The following is a 21,075-nucleotide window of genomic DNA, read 5'->3' as shown; positions in this document are numbered from 1 at the left end:
GTGGCAGGTGATGGCTCAAGTACTTAGGTCCCTGCCACCTTCGTGGGAGACCAGGATTGAGTTCTGGGCTCCTGGCTTTAGCCTGGCCCAGCCCCAGCTGTGGTGGGCATTTGTGGCATGAACCAGTAGATCGGAGATTGTTCTCCATCTGTTTCCCTGTCCCTGTTTCTGCCTTTCAAAAATAAATAAAATTATAAAGTCAATATATAAAGTCCTCCTTTGTTAAATTATAAGGTGGGTTTATATGTTAGACACATTCCTTTAACTACTTTAAAATTTATTTAGTAATAAAATGCCCCCACTCCCTTGCCAAAAAGCTTCATGTTACATATTTTATATGTGTGTAGTATGTGTATTAAATATATATAAATGCATACATGTGTATCTATAAAATACAGAAAGTCGTAACCCTATCCAGGCAAATATAAAACAGGAACTGCTCCCCCCTCCATCGCACCACCCCCAGGGGCCCCAGCTTCCTCAGGAAAACCTCTCCCCGACACTGCGAACAGGGCCCACCCCCTGGGACCAGAGACAGAAAGCAGAGAGGCAGCTGTAGTTACAGTCACTTTATTGCATCCAGGACCTGTCAGAGTGCAGGCCACCACTAGCTCAGCTCCCCTAACTCTTCCCTCTGCACCTCTGGGCCTTTGCACAGGTTCTTCCCGTCTGCCTATAATGTCCATCCTGTTCTGAGCAAGCTCCTGTTTACCCTCCCCAGCCCGAGAGCCTCAGGGCCTCGGGAAAGCTGACTGTTCCCTCCCCAGGGCTCTTCACCATCCTGCATCAATCCACGGGGCCCAGCTGGGTAGCCTGCCTCTGTCTCAGGAAACACTGAGTAGATAACGGAATCGTGAGCCAGGAAACCAGGAGAGAAGCTGGGAACAGGCTGCACGGGACAAGGAGGCCAGAGCGAGGAGATCTGGGGCTCACTGGGGCAGTGACTGGAGGAGTAGGGGGTCCCAAGTGGGGTCGATGTGCATCTGGCACGATCTTCTACTTCTGGGGGCTCTCCGGAGCGCCAGCACCTCGCGAACTACGGTTCAAGGGACAGTAAGATTCCACACCAAGTTTGGGCCTGCCTCTTCCCCATCCACCAATGACATCTGGATAGAGGTGGGCTGCTGAGGCCTCTCCTGCCTCTCAGCTCAAATCTGACTGTGATCCAAGTTTCACCTCTCACCCAAATAATCCGGGAGCCCCAAATTCACCCCTAGAGAGAGGCAGTAAAGGGGCGCGTCAGGATGGCCCAAACCTTCATCTCTGTCCCTCTCCCAGGACAGGGAGCTGAGGCGGGTCCAGCAGTGGACCCAAGCAGCTCTGAGCCAGTCCCCAAATCCAAGCACTGGCTAGTGCCACCCTTGGCGTTGAGTGCGCAGGGAGTCACCGCGGGCCAGACACAACCAACTTTACCAGGCCTTGTTCCCCCACTACACCTCCCTCCCTGCCAGCTGCCTCCCCCTCACTTGGTCTTCTGCTCGAGTTTGCGCCGCACGAGCTGGCTCAGGAAGAACGCCGTGAGGACACTGCTGCCCACGGTGAGCAGGAAGAGGCCAGAGAAGTTGTGGGGCCAGTGGGTGTGCAGAGGCTCATAGATGGGCCGCCGGGCCTCATAGTCCAGCGTCACGGCCTCCAGCTGAGCCAGCGTGCACAGCACCAAGAAGACGTGGAAGAGTTGGTGGCCCTGCCCGAAGACGTGGCAGCTCCCGGGGAACCAGCGCTCGGGCATGACGGTAGAGAAGAAAGCAGCAGCCAGCAGAAAAAACACCACCTGGCACTTGTGGTAGAGCAGGGCGGGGTCGTCTGCGGCAGGGTCAGGGGTCACCAAGATGCGGTGTACCACAGGGCTGATGTCCAGGGCGTAGGCCAGCATGGAGGGCACCTCCTGGCACGTGCGGCCCAGCAGGCCCCCCTTCTGGATGTACTTGTTGTAGCAGGAGCCCATACAGGAAAGCCAGGCAAGGAAGGCAGCTGTGGGCAGGAACATGGCCTGCACCTGCGAGTGCCAGGAGGGCTCGATGGCATAATAGAAGTGCGCCAGGGCACTGCCGAACTGGTACACGGCCACACCCACGTAGTCCAGGAAGAAGAAACTGTAATGCCAGAACTCGGACTTGGCCTGCAGGAGGTGAGCCAGGGCACTGAAGGAGAGGTAGGTGAAGGAGGCGATGACGATGATGAAGAGGGGCAGGGCGTGCGGGTCCCCTCGGAAGTCCACGGTCCCCATGAAGACGGCCAGCCGCAGCAGCAGCACCAGGGCCGCCAGCAGGTGGGTCCACACGTTCACAGCCTCGTTGTGCTGCTGGAAGAGCGTGCGGAAGTAGAAGCGCCAGGTCTGATGCAGTGGCCGGTAGCCCACATAGATGTACGGCTTCCAGAAGAGGGGCGGCACCTCGGCTCGGTCCACCGTGAAGACACGCTCTGGCTGTGGAGACTCCTGGGCGACCTGGCGCAGACTGTACAGGAAGTGGCTGAACTTCTGGGCCACCGCCATCGCCATGGCCGTGGGCCTGGGCAGGGAGCTGGGAGAGAGGCCAGACCAAAGTCAGGGACCGAGTGCCCTCATTACCCAGTGCCCAGGTCTCACCCCTTCCTCCCACACCCTCACACGTCCGCGGGGTCTGAGCAGGGGCAGATTCACCCCATGGAGGAGCTCAGCTTTGCGCCTGAAAGCAAGGATCGTGGTTTTGTTCCCGACGGGTCCCACGTGCTGAGTGGGATCTACTACCTGGCACGCAGTAGGTGCTCAGTCACGTAGCAGGTGCATGACATAACAAGGCTCCCTGCCTCCATCATGTCCTCTCCAGTCCTGGCTCCACAAAGCAGCCCCAGCTGCTTTCTCTGCTGAAGGACAGATGTGGCCAGGCCGAACACACGAGATGGAGGCGGGCGCTCTCAGCCCCCGTGTCTGTGCCGCCATCGGTGTTCAGCTGGTGGCAGTGATGACCTTGCTAAGAGACCGGATGTCCCCGCCTATAGCCCCTTCAGGGTGGCCAAGGCCTCCCTCCGGCCTCCGGGACTCTGCAAGAGTGGCTCCCTGCCTCCGTCTCTAGCCTCGTTGCTCAGCCGCAATGCCCTAAACCCCGTCACAGCCCCACCAGACTCCTGTGTCTGCAGCTTCGCATAAGCTGCTCTCTCTGCCTCACCCTGCATACTTGACAAACTCCTACTCATCCCTCAAAGCCCATTCCTTCTCCGAGACTTTCCTCAGCTCCCGGGACCTCCTGCGATGATCCCTGTATTCGAGTGCCTGCCGCTCTGACCCATATGACGCTTTTCATTGAGGGCAGGCAACTTGTCTCATTATTCTGCGACCCCGTGGTGCTTAGCACGTAGCTGACGCTCAGCGTCTGCTGAATGAAAGAAGAGCAGTGTTCTGACCACACTTCCTACTCTTCAAGGCCCAACTCAAAAAGCTACTTTTTCCCTGCAAGTCCCCAATGATAACAAAGCCTATAAAACCAGCCCCTTTGTTCAGCCTCACCCCGACTCTCAAGTTCCCCCACCTCCAGGCCCTCCCCACCACTGCCCATGGTTGCTTGTTCCAAACACATCCCATCTAACCCCACCTCAGGACCAGCATGCACCCCCATTTCCCACCTAACCCTAACAGTGTCACGCTCTGAGCCAGCGTCCCTTGTCTGCACTGAAATCAAAGTTTAAGTTTCCAGCATCCCCCTTTTCCCTGATCTACAATGGATTACACAGTTTAGCCTTTAAAACACATTCATTCATTCATTCATTCAGCAAACACTTACCAAGCCCTTCTCTGCCTCACAGCCTATGCTAGATCCAAGGGTGGATGGAGCAGAAGAGGACCTGATCCCTGCCCTTGGGGACGCCATGGTCTGCCGGAGGCTACAGGAGAGAAATAAGCCGCAGCAGATGCTGACCCAGCACTCGCTATGTGCCAGGCACTGTATTAAGCACTCTGTGGATAACTGACTCTTTGGAGCTTTGAAGCCAGCCTTGTGAGGTAGATACTATCAAGATTCCCATTTTCCAGATAAGGAAACTGAGGCACGGGGACATTAAGTACCTTGCCCCTCTACGCTGCCAGGAAGTCACAGGGACTCACTGTGAACCCTGCACTCCCCAGCACTCACCCTAAATGGCCCTTTGCAAAATCTCGTGGTCAGTGCTATTAGTCATTTCAGAATGACACACTGTTGCATCTGATACCAGCCGCTTGCCTCAGCCTTATCTTCCTCTTCTGTGTCATTCATTAACTCAAATATTTATCGAAAATCCTTCCAGACAACTCCCGCACTGCCAAATCAATTCCCTTCAACAAGCATATTATCCCTCGTCCACCAGATAGCTCCTGCCACTGCCTTGGCTCCCGGCCCCGCAGGAAGCAGAGACTCGGGCAGGACCAAGCACTCAAGTTCTCTGCCATCTGCAGCACCGTGATCGCCCCCAAGCCACACAAACAGTCCACACACAGCGTAAGTGCAGGCGCTCACTGTGCCAAGGCAGCGGCAAGCCCAGCCCTCCACGGCCCGGGCGCATCCCGAAGCTCCTCCTGCACCAGCGCCCTGGGGTCAGCGCTGGTTCTTGGCTCTTCCTGGCCTGGCGTGACGCAGGAGTTCAGTCAGTCACATAGCACTGCACACAGGCGAGGCCGGGACTCAGCTCCTGCCTGTTCCCAGAGAGCCTGACAGCAGGCAGCTTTAGGAAGCAGACCTTGCTCGTGAGTGAACTCATTAACGGGGGCTCTGCGTGCACCCCCTGGCCTGCCAGCGCTGGAGATCCTCCTCTCCCCAGGAAACTGGTCTCCTGCCTTGGCACTCTGGCCTCCACTCCTGGTGGCAACTTTGTCCTCTCAACTTGGAAAAGACCCCAGAAGCATCCAGGGCAGCCCCTTGTCTCCTGTGGAGACCAGACCCCTTGCCTAGAGCGGGGTGCCAGCAGGATTTCTGTCCCACCACGGGAAAAGACCAAAGAGAACGAGGAAGGTTGCTGGCCCTGTCCAGGACTCTAAGTCCAGTTTCTGTGCTCCGTATGCCACTCTTGGAACCTCCCAAGGATTAACAGCACAGGAAAGGCTCTGAGAAGTCCTGCAGCAAAAAAGCCTGCCAGCTTTTATAAAAAAATGTATCTGAGAGGTAGACACACACACACACACACAGAGTTAGAGAGGGAGCTCCCTTCTCACTTACTCCCCGGTGCCTACAACCGTCCAGGTCAGGGCAGGAGCCAGGAGCCAGGAGCTGGGAACTCAATCCAGGTCTCCCACCTGGGTGACAGGAACCCAAACACTTGAGCCATCACCACTGCCGCAGGGTCCACAACAGTAGGAAGCTGGAGCCGGAGGTGGATGCCAGGAACTCTGATGTGGTATGCGGGAATCTTAATCGGCACCCTACCCACCAGGCCAACGCCGGCCCCGCCTAGCTCTGTGTAGCTGCGTTTGCCTCACTCCCGCCAACACGGATTCCTGTCCCAGTAACGATGATAAAGCCAGTGGGGACATAAGAAGCTCTTCACTGTCGCGCTGTAATTCACTCTCCTAACCTGCCTGGGAGGTGGGGATTACAATGTCCATTCCATTGCTGTGGATGGTGATATTCAGGAAGGTTAAGAACCCTTATCCAGGCCAGCGCCCCGGCTCACTAGGCTAAACCTCCACCTAGCGGCGCCGGCACACCGGGTTCTAATCCTGGTCGGGGCGTTGGATTCTGTCCCGGTTGCCCCTCTTCCAGGCCAGCTCTCTGCTGTGGCCAGGGAGTGCAGTGGAGGATGGCCCAAGTCCTTGGGCCCTGCACCCCATGGGAGACCAGGAGAAGTACCTGGCTCCTGCCATCGGATCAGCGCGGTGCGCTGGCCGCAGCGTGCCGGCCACGGCGGCCATTGGAGGGTGAACCAACGGCAAAGGAAGACCTTTCTCTCTGTCTCTCCTTCTCAGTGTCCACTCTGCCTGCCAAAAAAAAAAAAAAATTAAAATAAAAAAAATTAAAAAAAAAAGAACCCTTATCCAGGGACCAGCGTTGTGGCGTAGCAGGTAAAGCTGCCACCTGTGACGCCAGCATCCCATATGGGCACCGGTTCACATCCCAGCTGCTCCACTTCTGGTCCAGCTCCCTGCTAATGGTCTAGGAAAGGCACCGGAAGATGGTCCAAGTGCTTGGGCCGCTGTACCCACGTGGGAGATCCGAATGAAGATCCTGACTCCTGGTTTCAGCCTGGCCCAGCGCTGGCCATTGCAATGATCTAAGGAGTAAATCAATAGATGGGAGATCTGTCTCTCCCTGTCCCTCTGCAACTCTTTCAAAATAAACCTTAAAAAGAAATAAATATGAAAATTAAAAATCACTCCTTATCTGAGGTCATGGAGAAAGAGGAAGAGTCTGTGGTAGAGCCCGGGCTTGGGCCCAGCTCTCTGGCCACAGAGCAGACACCCCGAGCCCTCTCTGCCACCGTCCTGGTCCCAGTCACGCCGTATGCGTCCCACAGAACGACTCTGGGAATCACCAGTCTCAGGCAGGCCCAGGTGCTTTCCCGCAGGCTGCGAGTAACCGACGCACCTGGGGCCCACGGTCTCTGCATCTGGGCAGTGCCGGCTCCCAGGTGTGCCAGCGCACACTCACAGCCTCCCTCCCCGCCGCATGGGGGGCCCTAGCAACACCACCCGGAGGAACAGACCAGGAGGACAGAGGTCCTGCTGGCCCGTTTCCTTTAGACAGGGGCCCCAGGCCATCCAAACAGGTCTGCCCTCAGAATTCATTCCCGTCTCCTAACTGGGCAAAGGGACCATGAGTCCAGGGGAAAGGAAGGCACAAGGGCAGGGATGCGGGTGGGTATCCGGAGGTGCCAGTGGGGCCCGCCATGCCGCGAGGCCCTGCCCTTCCTGGCTGCCCAGCCCTGTCCAGCCCCACGGCCCCCTCCAAGCCCCTCAGTGGCGCTGGGTACCTGGAGCTTCTCTCAAGCCTGGGGGCCGATGGCCTGCTGTGGGACGAGGCAAATGTGCCGGATGCCAAGCACCAGGTGGCACTTCCACAGGTAAGGGGCACCGGGGCGGGGCTTCCAGGGACTGGGGGTGTCTTGTGTGATGTCATCAGAGGGCGGGGCTGAAGGCAGCCTCCCACGCCTCTGTCCTTGCTCCCTTTATCACTCCCACATTGGTAGAAAGCCCCGTGCTCTTCTAGCCAGGCCTTGGCTGCAGAGAGAAGAGAAGCTCACCATCAACCTCTGCAGGAGATGTGCGGGGAGACCGAGGACGGCTGAAATGCCGTGACTTGCGCCGCAAGGCAAGGGCGAAGGCAGGGAGGGGCCAGGCGCCCAGGACCTGGTTAATGGATGTCAGGCCAGGGTGGCTGGTTCTGACCCCTAGGGAAGCTAGGAATAAAAGCGAAAGCAGATGTGATGGAGGCCCATGACTTCAGATTCAGAGAAGCAAGCTTGGCTCCCGATGCTGTAACATCAGCTGTGTGACCTTAGACAAGTGACTCAGCTTCTCCGATCCTCAGTTGCCCCATGGGAATCACAATATTATCTACTTCATAGATTGCTGCAAAGATTAAACCTCCTAGGACTAATCTTAGCACAGATTAGGGACCCAGTAAATGCAGCAATATATGAACCAGCCCTGGCCCGAGAGATTCGCGTGAGGTTCTCTAATGCACTCAGTCCACCTGTAGCCCTCAGTAACTGCTTCTGCTGGAAACCGCACCTCCTTAAACGCTCACCTAAACATGCGGCCAGAGTCGGCACTACGACCTTACTTAATAATTAAATTGTTCCTGGCAAAGACTTTCAGGAAAACCCCTCCGGATCAGAGCCTTGACAACTGGCACTTGTACCCAGGGAGGTGGCTGGGAAGGACCCACCAAGAAGAGGACCACACCTCAGCAGCCCCAGGGGCCCTGTCCCCAGGAGGGCACAGCAGGGGGGAGGGGTATTTTAGCAGACAACAAATCTTGGGGAGTCAAAAGGTCATTTTGGGCATTATCAAGGTCAAGAGGTTCCTACAAAAAAGCTCACAGAAAAATGGAATTAAGAAAAGAAGAACTTTAGGGGTAGGTGTTTGACCCAGGGGTTAAGGCACCATCTGGGAGGCCTGCAGCTCCTGTCAGAGTGCCTGAGTTCAAGCCGTAGCTCTGCGGATGCCAACTCTCTGCTGGTGCACACCCTGACAACACCCTGACAAGCAACAGTTGATGGCTCACGGGTCTGGGTTCCTGACCCAGCTTCAGCCTGGCCCAGCCCAGGTCAGCTATGTGCAGGCATCTGGGGAGTGGATCAGCAAAGGAAAGATCAATCTCTCTCTCTTTCCTTTTTTTTTTAAATTTATTTGACAGGCCGGCGCCGCGGCTCACTAGGCTAATCCTCCGCCTAGCGGCGCCGGCACACCGAGTTCTAGTCCCGGTTGGGGCGCCGGATTCTGTCCCGGTTGCCCCTCTTCCAGGCCAGCTCTCTGCTGTGGCCCGGGAGTGCAGTGGAGGATGGCCCAGGTGCTTGGGCCCTGCACCCCATGGGAGACCAGGAAAAGCACCTGGCTCCTGGCTCCTGCCATCGGATCAGCGCGGTGCGCCGGCCGCAGCACACCGGCCGCGGCGGCCATTGGAGGGTGAACCAACAGCAAAAGGAAGACCTTTCTCTCTGTCTCTCTCTCTCTCACTGTCCACTCTGCCTGTCAAAAAAAAAAAAATTTAAAAAAAAATTTATTTGACAGATAGAGTTAGTGAGAGACAGAGAGAAAGGTCTTCCTTCCATTGGTTCACCCCCCAAATGGCCACTACGGCCGGCGCTACGCTGATCCGAAGCCAGGAGCCAGGTGCCTCCTCCTGGTCTCCCATGTGGGTGCAGGTGCCCAAGCACTTGGGCCATCCTCCACTGCACTCCCGGGCCACAGCAGAGAGCTGGACTGGAAGAGGAGCAACCGGGACAGACTCCGGCGCCCCAACCGGAACTAGAACCCAGTGCCCATATGGGGTGCCGGCACCACAGGTGGAGTATTAACCTAGTGAGCCACGGCGCCGGCCCCATCTCTCTTTCTCTTTCTCTCTTCACCCTCTCTCTGATTTTCAAGTAGATGAAAAGAAACATTAAAATTTTTTTTAAAAAAAATTCCAAAAGATGAGGTTGAAGATTAGTTCAAGACTTCCAGCAACTGGTAAGAGTGTGATACTGAGGTCTTCTGTACCAGCCCTGTGTCCCCAGGCGTGGATTCAGACAACTGCAGACTGAAGATACTCTTGAAATGCCGTCTGTACTGGACATGTTTGTTGTTCCTGTCATTGCTCCCTAAACAGTACAGTGTAAGAACTATTCATATATTGTTTACATCACATTAGACGTTGCTAGTAACCCAGAGGTGACTTAAAGTGTGTGAGAGGATTGCATAGGCGATAGGCAAACACTGCCTTTTCTATGAGGGACGTGGGCATCCATGGATTTGGGTTCCCATGGGGTCCTGGAACCAATGCCCCCCACCCACCCCCCGCCGCCGCCCCGTACCAAGTTCCAGAGCCTCATGCTTCACTGTCCACGTGCCTTCCGAGGCCCAGGGCTCATGGTAACGACGGCTGCTCAGCCTTCCAGATGAGTCAGTATTTGTCTTCCTTTACTTGGAAAACAGCAAGACATCCCTGCACTGCCGGCTCAGAAGGCTCACTGCGCCCCAGGCACCGCATCAGGGCTTAGCCCTGCGGCTCCCTCCAGCGCCACTCACTGGGAAGGGAGATGGCCTGTCACTGTGCTTTCCTCCTACACAGGGCCCTGGGAGCAGCCGAGTCCCGGCTGCTCCACTTCCAATACAGCTCCCTGCGAGTGCACCTGGTGACCCAAGTCCCTGGGCCTCTGCACCCACGTGGGAGACCCAGGGGAAGCTCCTGGCTCCTGGCTTCGGCCTGGCCATCCCAGCCATTTGGGGAGTAAACCAGCAGATGGAAGATCTCTCTCTTTCCTTCCCTTTCTCTGTAATTCTACCTTTCAAATACATAAATAAATCTTTTAAAAAAAACAGCAGTAGTAAAATTCACCAAGCATTTACTCTATAAAGAGAGAGAGAGAGAGAGAGTCTGAAAGGGACTCAGCTCATCCCCTGGAGCAATGCACACACACAGGTCACAGTGTGTCCACAGAGAAACTTGCACTTTCAAAGGAAAAGTCCACTGTGTGGGACATGACCTGACTGCTGAAGGGAGGTGCCCCGGGGCCTGAGAATAAACACTATTCAAAGCTCCCCCCAGCCTACAGCCAGCACACAGGGAAGAGCTTTGCCTGGACATGCGGGCTACAGCAGAGCCCGGGCTCCAGATGCCTCTCTGGCAGCGTCACCATCCTCTGAGCTCACTGGGAATTCAGCCCCAGAGCCTTCACCACAGGAAGAGGGCCAGGGGCGGGCCTGGAATTCAATGAAGCCGGCCTTCCAGCAGCCTCTGGCTTTAAGGCTTCCAGACTGTACTACGCCTTTCACTGCGTTCATTCATAAATGTAACAATCATTAAGGCATCAAGCGTCTTCAACCAAGAACCAGGGGCAGGGGAGGGGAGGTGGACCCACAGGCCCACCACATACTGTAGGCGGCAGTTAGGCCCAACAGCTATGAAATCTCCTGGTTAAAAGAAGTCACAGCAGGCCAGCGCCACAACTCACTAGGCTAATCCTCTGCCTGCGGCGCTGGCACACTGGGTTCTAGTCCCGGTCGGGGCGCCGGATTCTGTCCCGGTTGCCCCTCTTCCAGGCCAGCTCTCTGCTGTGCAGTGGAGGGTGGCCCAAGTGCTTGGGCCCTGCACATGCATGGGAGACCAGGAGAAGCAGCTGGCTCCTGCCTTCGGATCAGCGCAATGCACCACCTACGGCAGTACACAGGCCGCGGCAGCCATTGGAGGGTGAACCAATGGCAAAGGAAGACCTTTCTCTCTGTCTCTCTCACTGTCCACTCTGCCTGTCCAAAAAAAAAAAAAAAGGCAGTCGCAGCAGCAGCAGCAGCAATCTTGATAGAAATTTCATCTGATTGTGAGTTAGGACACAAACTTTCTTTTTTAAAGATTTATTTATTCATTTATTTGAAAGGCAGAGTGTCAGAGAGATTTTTCTCTCCACTGATTCACATCCCAGGGCTCGGCCAGGCCAAAGCCAGGAGCCAGGAATTCCATCCAGGTCTCCCACATGGGTGTCAGGGGACCAAACACTTCGGCCATCTTTTGTTCCCTTCCCAGACACCTTAGCAGGAAACTGAATCAGAAGCAAAGAAGCCAGGACTTGCACTGGCACTCCAATATGGGACGCCAGTTTTGCAAGAGACAGCTTAACCCACTAAACCACAACACCAGCCCCAGGACATGAACTTGGTAGTAGTCCCATAGGCGGTAGAAAATCTACTAAGTTCCCATGAAACTCGGCGTCTTTCAGCAAGAAGACTCACATCTTGGGAGATTCTGCTGTGCCCTTCTAATCTCCACCTGAAACACTGCAACTTACCCTGCCACTCTCCAGCCTCGGGCCAGTGGGGACCGCGGTCGCGTGAGTGCACTGAGCCGCCTCTCAGGCTGACTTAGGAGATACTCCTTGGACAACTCTAAGCTAAAAAATTTCTAAAGATTTATTATTTTGGAAAGAGTTACAGAGAGAGAGAGAAAGAGAGAGATCTTCCGTCTGTTGGCTCACTCCCCAGATCATCACATCTGGCAGAGGCTGGGAGCTTCATCAGGATCTTCTACATAGGTGCAGGGGCCCAAATACTTGGTTCATCTTCTGCTACTTTTCCCAGGCCATTAGCAGGGAGCAGCATCAGAAGTGGAGCAGCCGGGACATGAACAGGTGCCCATATGATAGGACACCAATGTCACACAGGCAGTGGTTTTACCTGCTGTGCCATAATACCAACCCTGATAATTCTTATTGACAGGTCTCATTCCAAAAACTCAGAAGGGAGATATCAGACAGGGTATGCCGCTGCAGCCCAAAGTGAGCTGACAGCAAAGGGAACTCCCCCACCACATCAAGTCAGCTCAGCCTGCAGAACCAACGTCATGTTTTCCCCAGGCCTGCCGTGTGGCAGAGGACAAATCAGCCCTGGGAGCTACTAGTGTGCATGGGGACATCACAGCGGTTTCTTCTGGCCAGCTCCAAGACAGAAAGGCAGAGGAAGCTTAGGGTGCACTTTCAGGGTCTCTGACCCAGGCTGGGGAAGAGCGAGTCCAGCCTCCCTGGCCGGCCTGGGGGAGGAAAAGCAGCAGGTGGACAACGGGCAGCAGAGAGGCCTTGCCTTGTAAAGCTGCTCTCGGGTCCACAGCGCCCCAACATCACAAACAAAGTCCATCACCTTTAAAGCTCTGAACCCGTTCCAAAACAACAAGGCCTAAGGGAGTTGTGAACCAGGAACCATGGACGAAAACCAAACCATGAGGCGGGCCTCGTGGCAGAGCGGTATTGGAGTGCCTGGATTTGAGTATTGGCTCTCCCACTTCCGATCCGGCTCCCTGCCCACGTGCCTGGGAAAGCAGTGGAAGATGGCCCAAGTGCTTGGGCCCCTGTTGACCATGTGGGAGACCCAGATGGAGCTCCTGGCTCCGGCATAGCCCAGCTCTGGTTGTTGCAAGCATTTGGGGAGAGAACCAGAACATAGACGCATACACACGTTCTGTCACTCAGTTTTCAATAAAGATATACTTTTTTTTTTTTTTTTTTACAGGCAGAGTGGACAGTGAGAAGGAGAGACAGAGAGAAAGGTCTTCCTTTGCCGTTGGTTCACCCTCCAATGGCCGTCGTGGCCGGCGCGCCGTGGCTGGGCACTGCGCCGATCCGAAGACAGGAGACAGGTGCTTCTCTTGGCCTCCCATGGGGTGCAGGGCCCAAGCACTTGGGCCATCCTTCACTGCACTCCCAGGCCACAGCAGAGAGCTGGCCTGGAGGAGGGGCAACCAGGACAGAATCCGGCGCCCCGACCGGGACTAGAACCTGGTGTGCCGGCGCCGCAAGGCGGAGGATTAGCCTAGTGAGCTGCGGCGCCGGGCAAAGGGTGAACCAACGGCAAAAGGAAGACTTTTCTCTCTGTCTCTCTCTCTCTCTCACTGTCCACTCTGCCTGTCAATAAAAAAAAAAACAAAAAAAAAATGAAAAATAAATAAAAAAAAAAACTGAGAGGCAGATCCCAAAGGGAGAACCGTCAGATCAAATAGAATTTGGCCTAAAGCTGCCTCTGTGTGTAGGGGACGAGAACCTAAGTAATAGGCAGACAAGCTGCAACCTAACTTGAGAGTATCATCTTCTAAGGAGGAGCTGAGTCTCACCCACTCAGCCCCGGGAACCTCAGTGGCCACCGGCTGGGAACGGCTAGAACATGGAACCAGAACAGCTGCCATGCTCCTGTGCCGAACCCTAGTCCTTTCTTTGCTCAAACAAACTCTGCTAGATTTCATTTGTCTCCAGTTTTTCTTTGAATAGATGTGTTTAGGGACCAGGGAAACATAGCTGGAGTTTGGACTTCTGAGGACAGTGACCTTATTTAATAATTAAATGTTGCTCAGCAAAGACCACTCCAAGTCACCACGCTGGATTCACCAAAAACGGGCACTTGGCCCCAGACCGGAGAGAGCTGGCCGGGCAGTGAGATCCCCAGTAGTCGAGGGCCGGAAGGGGTGGACCTGGTTAGCGAGCAAGCCAAGGGCTTGTGGACGAGCCCGGGCAAGTCTTGCAGGTCTGGAAGGTTTCCAGGCTGACAGACCCCAGAAGGGAGCTCTCCAGGGCTCCACTCTCCCCTCAGCTTCCCTCCCAATTCACATGCGCTTTCTGAACTCTGGATCAACCTCCTGGCGCCCTCAGCCAAGGCTGGCCACCCCCGGTTTCTCCTGGTCTCCCCAGGTCCACAGTCCAAGGCTCCACAGCATCCCTGGGGTGAAACCGAAGGCTGAGTCGTGAGCACAGAGAAGAGCGGGCCTGGCTTTCCTGGCCCCACAGATGTCACTCCATGCTGGTGAGCCAGCCACAGAGCTACTGCTCCCTGGGCTGGGCCACACGGGTCACGGAGCAGACCAGCTCCCTGCCCCGTGCTCACCTACACAGACACCCGGGACCTAGGAAGATCCAGCCCCAGGGTGTCAGGGCAGGGGGTGGTCGCCCAGGTGGTGACCCCGGGAACCGCACAGTCACTGCCCCAAGGGTGTGCCTCCACCTCTCAGCCCTGGCAGGCTCCTTCAGGAGGAGCCGGGATCCCCAGTTTCCTGCAAGGATGGGACTTCAGGTCAGGAACTCACAAGCCATGTGACTTGCAAAAGTCCTGTTCCCCTCGGAGCTTGCTTCCTCAGTCACAGCCAGGACAGGAAACAGCTCCTCTTGGGCTCCTGCAAGAGCAGAACCTTGGTGCCCCTGCTTTTGTTGGTTTCCCATCCAGGCTCAGCCACTCAACCCGAGTGACCTTGGACAAGTCCCTTCACCGCTTGTCCCTGTTTCTCTACATGTCGATGGAGGGAGTGAATTCTCTGGTGACTTCGAAGGGCCTTGGAGAACCTGACAGTCTCAGAATATTCCTTTTAGACCTCCTGTGTGCCAGCCTCTGGCGCTTCAACAGTGAACAGCACCACTTAGAACACCACCTGCATAGAACTAATGGCCCAGCAAATCAGTCCCTCGGGGCGACATCTCCGTGAGCTTAGAACCTGACTCAGTGGCACCCGTTGTGGGGGGCTTCACAGAGCTCACGGAAGGGGCAGTTGGGACGAAGCTGGCGTCACCTATGAGAGCTGCTCCACTTCCCACCCAGCTCACTGCTAATGCGCCTGGGAAGATGCCCCAAGTCCCTGGGCACCCACGTGAGAGAGCTGGACGGGGATTCTGGGCTCCTGGCTTCCGCCTGGACCAGCTCTGACTGTTGTGGGCCATTTGGGCAGTGAACCAGCAGGTGGAAGATCCTCTCTCTCTCTCTACCTTTGCCTTTCAGATACATAAATAAATAAAATCTTTAAAAAAAAAAAAAAAGTTAGTGGGGGAGCTGCGCTGTGTAGTAGTGGGTTAAGCCTCTACCTGTGGCGCCAGCATCCTATATGGGCACTGGTTTGAGTCCTGGTTGCTCCACTTCTGATCCAGCTCTCTGCTATGGCTTGAGAAAGCAGCAGAAGATGGCCCAAGTGCTTGGACCCCCCACACCCATGTGGGAGACCTGGAAGAGGCTCCTGGCTTCGGATCCACCCAGCTCTGGCTGCTGTTGCGGCCATTTGGGGAGTGAACCAGTGGACAGAAGACCTTTCTCCCTTGTCTTTCCTTCTCTGTGTCTGTAACTCTGCCTCTCAAATAAATAAATAAATCTAAAAAAAAAAGTTGCTGGAAAATGCATATTATGAGAAAATAAAATCGGTTTCAAAAATTGTGTGTCAAAATAAACTTTTAAAATTCCATTTCCTAGGAGGTTTTTGAAGTGCCCTTGTGTAGGTACGATTTGGTTTTAATTTTACTTCCTCTTTTTGTCTCCTTTCTGGCATGCAAAATATTCATTGTTGTTTTTCTGAGCCCTCATATTCTCTTAGAGACAAGCACGCAAGGCAAAGTCTACCCTCCTTAGATAATAAGGCCAGACCCGCGTGAATGCTGGGCCTATCAGTGGTAAACCCTCGTGAGGGGCCCGAGGAGGACGGCACACAGGGCAGAGCCTGAACAATTACTGATGAGATCGGGCCACGTTGGTGACGGTGGCCTGCTGCGTACTGAGCTGCACCCGGCCCCCCCTGCTCTCTGGCCCGCCCCTCACCTGCCCTCACACCCTGCAGGCAGGTTGGCAGACCGTGTCTGGAGGGAGCCAGAACCAGCACTCCTGCCCTGCTCCAGCACTGTCCACTCCCAGGAACCCTGGAAAGCCACAAGCCAAGTTTTCAGTCCTGGCTGGCCTCCCCATCTCTCAGCAACTGGGTTACCTCCCTCAATGCAAACCAAGTCCCCAGTGTGTTTAAAGAAAAAGCCCCTCCACGTCTTCCAGAAGGGAACAGGAACGGTTTCTGTTTTCCTGTCACTGCGCGTTGGGCCTCCATTTGTACTGGAAAATGTGATCAGAATGGAATGAATAATCCCTTCAACAGGTTCCTCCTCAAAGCTCAGACGAGGGGGCCCAGGAGCAGGAGAGCAGGCCCAGAGAGGCTGGGGGAGCTGGCCAGGGTCCCCGGGCACGGGACCCCCTGGGGCAAAGGACCCCCCCACCCTGGGCCGGGGGCTGAGGCTGGAAGGCAAAGCCCAGAGGTGGCAGAAGCTCCCGACAGGATCTGGGTCTCCCTCCAACGGGGGGGGGGGGGGGGGGGAGGGCTCAAACATGGATTCAGGGCCACCCACAGGTGCGGCCAAGTGCTCCATGGAGCACTTGAAACTCCAAGGCCTTGACCTGACACAACCCCACGGGGCTCTGGGTCTGCCCCCAGGGAAGTCTCTGGGGGGGGGGGGGGTCCTTGAAGCCTAGGCCTGAGCCTTGTTGCCCCATCCCTTTCCCTAATTGGGGGGGGGGGAATCCCTCCTGCCACCAGGGTGGCGTCCCCCACCCAAGGCTCCCCGTCCTCAGAGCCCCAGAGCCCAGCTGGGACCACCCACGCTCCCTCCCCCGCCCTCCCCCATTCCTCCTCCAGGGAGCAGTGAGTTCCCCAGGCCAGCCCCCGCCCACTCCATCACGGACGCGCTCCCTCCACGGTTCTGCCTGCTCCTTCCTCCCAGCCTAGGCATCCCTCCCCTCGGCGCGGTCCTCCCCAGCCCCGCCGCCCTCCCCAGCCCCGCCGCCCTCTGCCCTCCCGCGCGGCCCCCCGGCTGCCCCCGAGCCCGGCCGCCGCGCCCCCCCTCCCCGCGCCCGCCGGCCGTGTCCTCCCCCGCGCGCTGCCCGGGTTGCGCCGCTCGGCCTCGGGTCCTTCCCCACGACCCAGCCGCGCTTCCGCCCACCCCCCGCGCCCACATACGTGCTGCGCCCGCGGGGAGACCCCCTCTGCGGCCCGCGGGCCCCCGGCTCCGCGCGGCCCCGTCCGTACCTGCGGCCGGGCAGAGCTGGCACCGCCACAGCGTCCCGGGCGGCCGAGCGCTGATAAAGGGGCGGCCGGGAGGCCCCGCCCCGAGAGAGGGCGGCGGCGCGGGCGGGAGCGGCGCTCGGGGCGCTAGGGCTGCGGCCGCCTGGCAGGGCCTGGGCGAGCCCGGGGCTGCCTGGACTTTACGCACGCTCCTCTCCAGCGCTTCGTGCGCGTGTTGCTCCCGCAAACACCGGCGCGACAGACCCCCGGAGAAACAGTTGCCCAAGTTTCTGGGCCGGGGAGTGGCGCTGCGGAGGCTCCGGCCCGTTTCCCCGCTTGAGGACGACTGGAGCTACGGCTCCCGTTTCTGGCCTGGCCGACCTCCGGGGACACGGCCCAGCATGCCCCCGGGCGCCCCCGGCTTTCTCAAGTTACCCCCCGAAGGCCGTTCTTCCGGCGGCTTCCCCTGACCGCCAGCCCCGTGCACCTGCCCGGTGCACTGAAACCCCCTGGCTGCATTCCCTGCCGGAGGGGCGCAGTTGCAGGCCGAGGAACACTGCTCGTAGTTAACTTTCGGTAAATAACGGACGCCGCCGCGGATCACCCATCCCTCCAGCAGGGTGCGGGCACCCATCTTCGGGCCGAGAGGAAGCTGCGCCGCCTCCGGGAGCTCGGCGTCCACTGGGGCAGGCCGCTGGGTGTGGGCGCAGTGATGGAGCTGCTCCGACCTCGCCGTGCGCCTCGCTCCCATTGCCTGTAACGTGGAGGCGACACCACTCCACCTGAGTCTCGTTAGGATTCAGTGGAACAACGGGCACGAAGGTTCTGTTTGCTGCAAAGCGTTAGAGGACCACGTGTTGCTGTCACAATGACAGGGAGACTGGCATGCAACTGCTCTCTTCAGACAAACCCACAGAATTAGTTAACTCTGCGTTACCCATGCAGAAAGGAAAAGTAGCATAGAAAATCCTCACTGAGAACAGAGTACAGGAGATGAAAACAAGTAAGGACATTATGGAGAAAATATTCTATTCAGTGAATATACCGTATCAGAATGGATAGCCATGAAAAACTTGGAAGGGGATTGGGTTCAGGTTCCGTTTTTGGAACACCTGCTGTGTGCTTTGCGCTGTACTGGGCCAGGTTTTGTTTTGTGTGTGTGTATGTGTTTTTCTTTTTAAGGTTTTTTATTATTATTATTTGAAAGGCAGAGAGAGATATCTTTCACCCACTGATTCACTCCCCAAATGCCCACAACAGCCAGGGCTGGGTCAGGCCAAAGCCAAGAGACCTGAGCTCCATCAGGGTCTCTCACACGGGTGGCAGGGACCCAAGTACTTGTGCTGTTGTTAGTGGAGACGGCTGGAATAGAGGTTCTTGTCTTGTGCAAGAGAGAATTCAGGCGGGACTCAGTAGAGTGGCAAGCAAGGAAGTGCAGTTGGATGAGGCTGTGCAGAAGGAATGGGCCACTCTTCTGGCGGATTCTGAGAGAGCGCCCGGCCGTTCAGACTGGGTCAAACAGGGTCACGGAGCTTAGTGGGGAGAACGCACCTGACAGCCATGAGCAAAACACCTGACGGAGCAGCCAGGCGCCCAGGAAGGGCTGAGCGTGCAGTCTGGGTGCAGATTAGCGCTTACCAGGGAACGAGGTCCAGTTCTCCCCACCAGTTTTCCCTCTCCCCACCCTCTTCTCTGGGACAAAGGGTTTGCTGGGTGTGAAACAGGGGAAGTCCCTCCCAGGGTTTTATTACCCAGCGTAGCACACTTGGCGCACAGCAGAGAGGATTCTCCTGGGCAGCTTGCTTTTGTGCGAAGGCTGGGACCACCTATGAAATCACGGGTATGGGCAGTGCTTTGTAATGAAACACACTGGGCTGCTTCCGGGGTGTGTTCGCGTCTTTTCTTTAAAGATTTATTTATTGGAAGTCAGTTAGAGAGAGAGAAGGAACAACTGAAAGAGAGAGAGAGAGAGATCTTCCATCTGATGGTTCACTCCCCAGATGGTGGCAACAGCCAGGATTGGGCCAGGACAAAGCCAGGAGCCAGGGGCATCTTCCAGGCCTCCCCCATGGGTAGCAGGGGCTCAAACACTTAGGCCATCATTTGTTGCTTTTCCCTGGCCATTAGCAGGGAGCTGGACCAGACATGGAGTAGCTGGGACACGAACTGATGTCCATATGGAATGCCAGCATTGCAGGTGAAGGCTTTACCTGCTGCACCGTACCCACCAGGCCGCCCCCAGGGCATGCCGCTGCATTCCTTTCCAAGGGTGCTTTGTTGCCCTCAGGCCCCTCTCACACTTCCTACTTAACACCAGCACCTGCCGCCCCCCAGGGTACACATTAGCAGGGAGCTGGACCCAAAGCAGAGCAGGGACTTGAGGCTGGAGTGGGGACTTGAACCCAGGCGCTCTGATACAGGATGGATTGTGATCACTCCAAGCAGCAGGCTGACCACTGGGCCACAACACCAACTTCCGGACTTGGACTTGGTTCTAGAACTTTCACTTGTTAAGTTCCCACCGTGTGCCAGGCGGTTCACTAACGGTGCCTGCGGCCACCTCCTTTAAACCGGAAAACCCTATGAAACAGGTACCACAATTAACCCATTTTACAAGTTGGGAAACAGGCTCAGACATGTGACAGAAGACATCTCATTTGAGCTTCATGCACTCTTTTGAGGCACGTGTGATGACCCCCATTTTATGGATAGAAAAACTGGTGCCCAGGGAGAAACCAGGTGTCCAGTCACATAGCTCCACAGGTGTATTCGGGTTCTGGGAAGTGGACCTAGAGGTGTGGTCGCAGAAGCCACTTAACCGTGAAACTGGCTGTGGATACTTGAGAACTGAATCAGAAAGATAATGAAACTGCGGGGCCGGCCTTGTGGCGAAGTGGGCTAAGCTGCCGCCTGCGACCCCTGCATCCCTTACAGGTGCCGGTTTGAGTCCTGGCTCCTCCACTTCCGATCCAGCTCCCTGGTGCCTGGGAAAGCAGAAAATGGCCAAGTGCTTGGGCCCCTGCACCCACGTGGGAGACCAGGGTGAAGCTCCTGCCTCCTGGCTTCCACCTGGCCCAGCCCTGGCTGTTGAGGCCATTTGGGGAGTGAACCAGGGGATGAAAGATTCTCTCTCTCTCTCTCTCTTTCTCTCCTTCAATCTCTGTAACTCTGCCTTTCCAATAAATAAATATTTAAAAAAGAAAGGAAGGAAGCAAGCCAACGTTGGTGATTGCTTCTTGCTAGCTGCCAGGCCCTCTGGATAGACCCCACCCCCACCCCCACCCACCACCATGCACTGTGGTCCCCGAAGCTGCTGTCATTTCCTCAGTGTGGGGCTGAGGACACAGGCTTGGGAGGATGCCACCTTCCCAAGGCCACCCAGTTGGCCAGTGGCATTCCTGGCCTCAAGCCTCGCTCTTATCTGCTGACTGGCACCAGGGATAAAGTTGGGACAGGAACATTTTCTCCCCCACCCTACTCTGCTCCACCTCCTTCACCAAGCCCAGGCAAGGTGAGACTAGCCCCCGCCCCCAGCACAGCCAAGGGCACCTCCCCAGCTCAGTCTGGGAGTCTGACCGCATTCTGGCCCGCAGTCAAGGCCGACGACTCACTGCCCCAGGATCCTGGACCACCACAGCCCTTTGAGCTCAGACCCCTGGAAGGGGAACCTGTCTGCCATCCAGCTGCCCTCCCAGGTAGCAGGTTCTGTCCCCAGAGGAATAAGGTCTCCAGGGGAAGCTGGCTTCCTGGGCAGGTCTCAGCTGAGTACCTGGAAGGGGGAACAGGCTTCGGAAGCCAGGTTCTAAGCTAGGAGACCGTCAGGCAGGGCTGTCCGTGGAGACAGGAGGAATGTGTGGTGCTGAGCTGACCCCACCAGGTCGTCTGTTCTTGGAGGCAGCAAGTAATGGAGCTCGTGGCGCCTTCTGCCTAGGCTCACATCTCAGCTCTGCCACACACCAGCTGTGGTCCCCTCAACCCTGAGTCAGGATGGGCCTGGGGAGTGGGTGGGACAAGACAGCATAGAGGGCTCACCGTGCCTGGCACACAGTAACTGCTCAATAAATGCCAAGCCCCGCTCTGGTTCTTCCCTCTCCTTGCCCTTTGCCGGTAAGTTTGCTGTAACCCCCGGGTTTCGAGGTGGTTTATTATGCATCACCACGTT

The 21,075-nt window shown here is 56.6% G+C and overlaps 1 protein-coding gene across 4 annotated transcripts; it reads right to left on the bottom strand.

Annotated features, from left to right (window-relative positions):
* Window positions 1-554: 554 nt before the first annotated feature.
* PAQR7 (progestin and adipoQ receptor family member 7) lies at window positions 555-17,156 on the bottom strand. 4 transcript variants are annotated; one of them, XM_051856860.2, is made up of 2 exons: window positions 16,938-17,156; window positions 555-2,522 (listed from the first exon to the last, which is right to left on the bottom strand). In XM_051856860.2, the coding sequence occupies exon 2, from the start codon at window positions 2,498-2,500 to the stop codon at window positions 1,463-1,465; it is 1,038 nt and encodes a 345-aa protein (XP_051712820.2). In that variant the 5' UTR covers window positions 2,501-2,522; window positions 16,938-17,156; the 3' UTR covers window positions 555-1,462. The 4 variants fall into 4 exon arrangements, with proteins under 4 accessions (XP_051712820.2, XP_051712821.2, XP_008264144.2 ...); XM_051856861.2 differs by having other exon boundaries at window positions 16,869-16,960; XM_008265922.4 differs by lacking the exon at window positions 16,938-17,156 and adding an exon at window positions 7,183-7,340.
* Window positions 17,157-21,075: the final 3,919 nt, after the last annotated feature.

The sequence above is a fragment of the Oryctolagus cuniculus genome, chromosome 7 (assembly GCF_964237555.1).
Source record: "Oryctolagus cuniculus chromosome 7, mOryCun1.1, whole genome shotgun sequence".
NCBI classification, from domain to species: Eukaryota; Metazoa; Chordata; class Mammalia; order Lagomorpha; family Leporidae; genus Oryctolagus; species Oryctolagus cuniculus.
This window is presented reverse-complemented; position numbering and strand designations above follow the sequence as displayed.